Below are 2819 nucleotides of genomic sequence, written 5' to 3' on the forward strand. Positions count from 1 at the left end.
GGGAGATGTTGGAGAAGATCATCATAATCCTCTTCTCCTTTGGTTTCAGTGAGCAGATCTCTATAGAACTCTGTGGCAGCGTTTCTGATGTCCTCCTGGGTGTTTCGTTGATTGCCTTCCTTATCAAAGATTGAGCAAACATTGTTCCTGAGTTTTCGAGCCATGGCCTGCTTATGAAAAATGCAGTATTTTTATCTCCTCCTTGAAGCCAGAGCTGCCTAGATTTTAGCGCCATTTGGTTTCTTCTTCCCTGCTTATATGAGTCAGTTGAGAGTAGAGGTTCCTTTCTTGTTCCATACTCTGCTGGGAGAGTCCTTGTTCTTCTATCATCCTCTGGATTTTCTCTAGCTCACCCTTAACTATCTTTTTGTTCTCCTTAGGTTCCTTATAGTTTATTCTTGCCCATTCTTTGACAGCCTGCCTGACTTTTCTTTGCTTGGTCTCCCAAATGAAACCTGGCGACCCTTCTACATGTTGATTCCATGTTCTCTGGACTATTTCTCTAACAGCAGGAGTCTCATTCCACAGAGGGCTATATTTAAACGGGATGGGCCCAAGGGGGCAATGGGATTCCAGCGTGAGGGTAATGGGGTAATGATCAGAGGCCGATGAGGATAGAACGGTGGCGTATCCTGCATAGAAAGAGGAAAGAAAAGAGATATTGATGAGAAACCTGTCCAGTCGTTCCATAATGTTTCCCGAGCCGAGTCTGCAATTGCTCCAAGTGTACCTACGATTCTTTGGGGCCACGTCCATTAGATCGAGGTCTTGCATGATAGCCTCCAACCGGCCTCTGAAGGGATCTGGAGAGAAGATGTCGCCCCTTTTTTCATTTGCATGCAGTATGAGATTGAAATCACCTACCACTATGATATTTGTGTTTCGCTCACCGTCGAGACTAGCCTGAAGATCACCCCAGCATGTTTCCTTTTCTCTATAATGGTTGGGCGCATACACGTTGTAGATGATTACTGTTTGGTTGTTCGTTCTACTATCGAACGCTGTTCTGATCCAATGCTGCTGCAAATTTACTGAAACACGGTTCCACTTGTTGTGATCCTAGAGGGTGGCGATGCCTCCCGAAGCTGCTCTTGCATTGCTTACGCACCCTTTGTATTAATTCTACTGGTCTATAATGCTTTTCATTGCTTGTTGATCCTGCTTTGTTTCCTGAATCAATAGGATTTCTGGCTTTTCACTGTGGATTAAATCTCCGAGGGTGGAGATTTTGGAGGGGTGCCCTAACCCCCTACTGTTCCAAGACAGTATTTTCATCATTGGGAACTTGGCGTACGGAGAGGTGCTCGCCTCTCTTGCTCTTTGTGGTTTGTTTCTTTTTCTTGATGTCCCTGAATGAAATACTCTATTGGAGTTTGAGTTCCCATGGCTATATCTTTCTGAGCGTTCTCGTCCCTATGTTGTTTTGCTGATTTCCTGCCTGGTCCAGGTTTCTTGAGAGTGTCACTGACAGTTCCATGCTCTTTAGTGCTGCTTCTGGTATGTCTGGGAAAGGAGGGTTCAAGAGAAGCTTGCGAAGAAGAGATCAGAAAGGGAGGGAGATCTGAGGGCTTAGAAAGGTTCAGGGGGGGCTGAGGAGGATCCATAGAGGGTGGATCAAGGGAGGATAAGACAAGGAAGGGGTTAAAGGAAGAGGGGATCGGAGGATCAGTAGAGGGGTGGACAGATGAAGGAGGGGAGGATGGAGAGGGAGCTGGAGGAACAGATTCCTGGGAGGGTTTCTGAGGAGGGGCAGACTTCTTCTTTTTGACCGATTCCCATTAGCCTTCTTGGTCGCCGCTTTTTGCATCAACGAGTTTAGGGCATCTATTGGCGAAGTGTCCATATTCGTGGCATACCTTGCATTTAAAAGGTATCTGCTCATAATCCAGCTGCTGAATATGGCTCCATTCATCCACCTTCAGTTTTATTGCTTCTGGTAGGCCTTTGCCAAGATCCACTTCGACACAGATCCTTGTGCAAGCCTGCATGTTATCTTTTGGCTCACTGCGATCGATGAATTTGCCCACAGCATTCTCGATGGCACGGACATACTCATCTCCCCAACAATGGAGGGAGAGATGAGGGAGACAGACCCAAACTAGGACAATGCTAGGAACGTCCAATTCAGGATCAAAGTCTGGTGTCCATTTGTTGAGGTAGAGGCCCCTTGAGTCCATAAAATAGGGCCCATTTCTAAAGTTTAAGTCCTTATCCTCTTTGGATTCAAAGTGGAAAGTGAAGTACCCTTTCCCACAGAACCTGATGGAGATTTTCCCTTGGATCTTATCGGCTCAGTTTCTTTCAACCCATCTTTGTACAGTTCTTGGAGAAGGCCAAAGGCCTATGAATTGCCCAATGAGTCCCTTTTCGGTGAGAGACAGGGCCGCCATGTGTGGCAAAACCGGAGGCAGCTGAACTTCCTAAAGCACATCTAGCCTCTTGAAAAATATTGATAAGGCGAGCCTGGGGCGCTGAGGGGGCAGAGATTTCACCAGTTCGGAAAAAGATTTATGAGAATCGACCCCCTCCAGAGGCGGATCCGAGGGGGCCATGGCCGATGGCCTGCACTTAGGCAAGCGTAGTGTACGCAGGGTTCAGCAATGGCTTGCGCGCGCAACAGTCCTCGCAAAACGATTTTTATGTTTTTGAGAGATTTGGGTAAATGTTTTTCGTTCTATTTTTGCATGTCACAAAGCGTGGGCCTATCTTCGAATTGTTGGTTGTCTTATCGATTTTGGCCCTCCAAGCTAACGACTGTGCAAGTGTTTTGTATATGTGCCTATTATTGGTTAGTGGTTGTTTATATCCTAGTATTTTTT

The 2819-nt window shown here is 46.5% G+C and overlaps 1 protein-coding gene across 1 annotated transcript; it reads right to left on the reverse strand.

The window, feature by feature from the left end:
* Positions 1–1778: 1778 nt before the first annotated feature.
* On the reverse strand, positions 1779–2177 carry LOC149169710 (uncharacterized). Its single transcript, XM_089425300.1, has one exon. It carries the CDS (start codon positions 2175–2177, stop codon positions 1779–1781), a length of 399 nt encoding a protein of 132 aa, XP_089281426.1.
* Between the last annotated feature and the right edge of the window lie 642 nt (positions 2178–2819).

The sequence above is a fragment of the Pinus tabuliformis genome, chromosome 4_2 (assembly GCF_031772625.1).
Source record: "Pinus tabuliformis cultivar Carrire ecotype Pingquan chromosome 4_2, CPIR1, whole genome shotgun sequence".
Lineage (NCBI taxonomy): Eukaryota > Viridiplantae > Streptophyta > Pinopsida > Pinales > Pinaceae > Pinus > Pinus tabuliformis.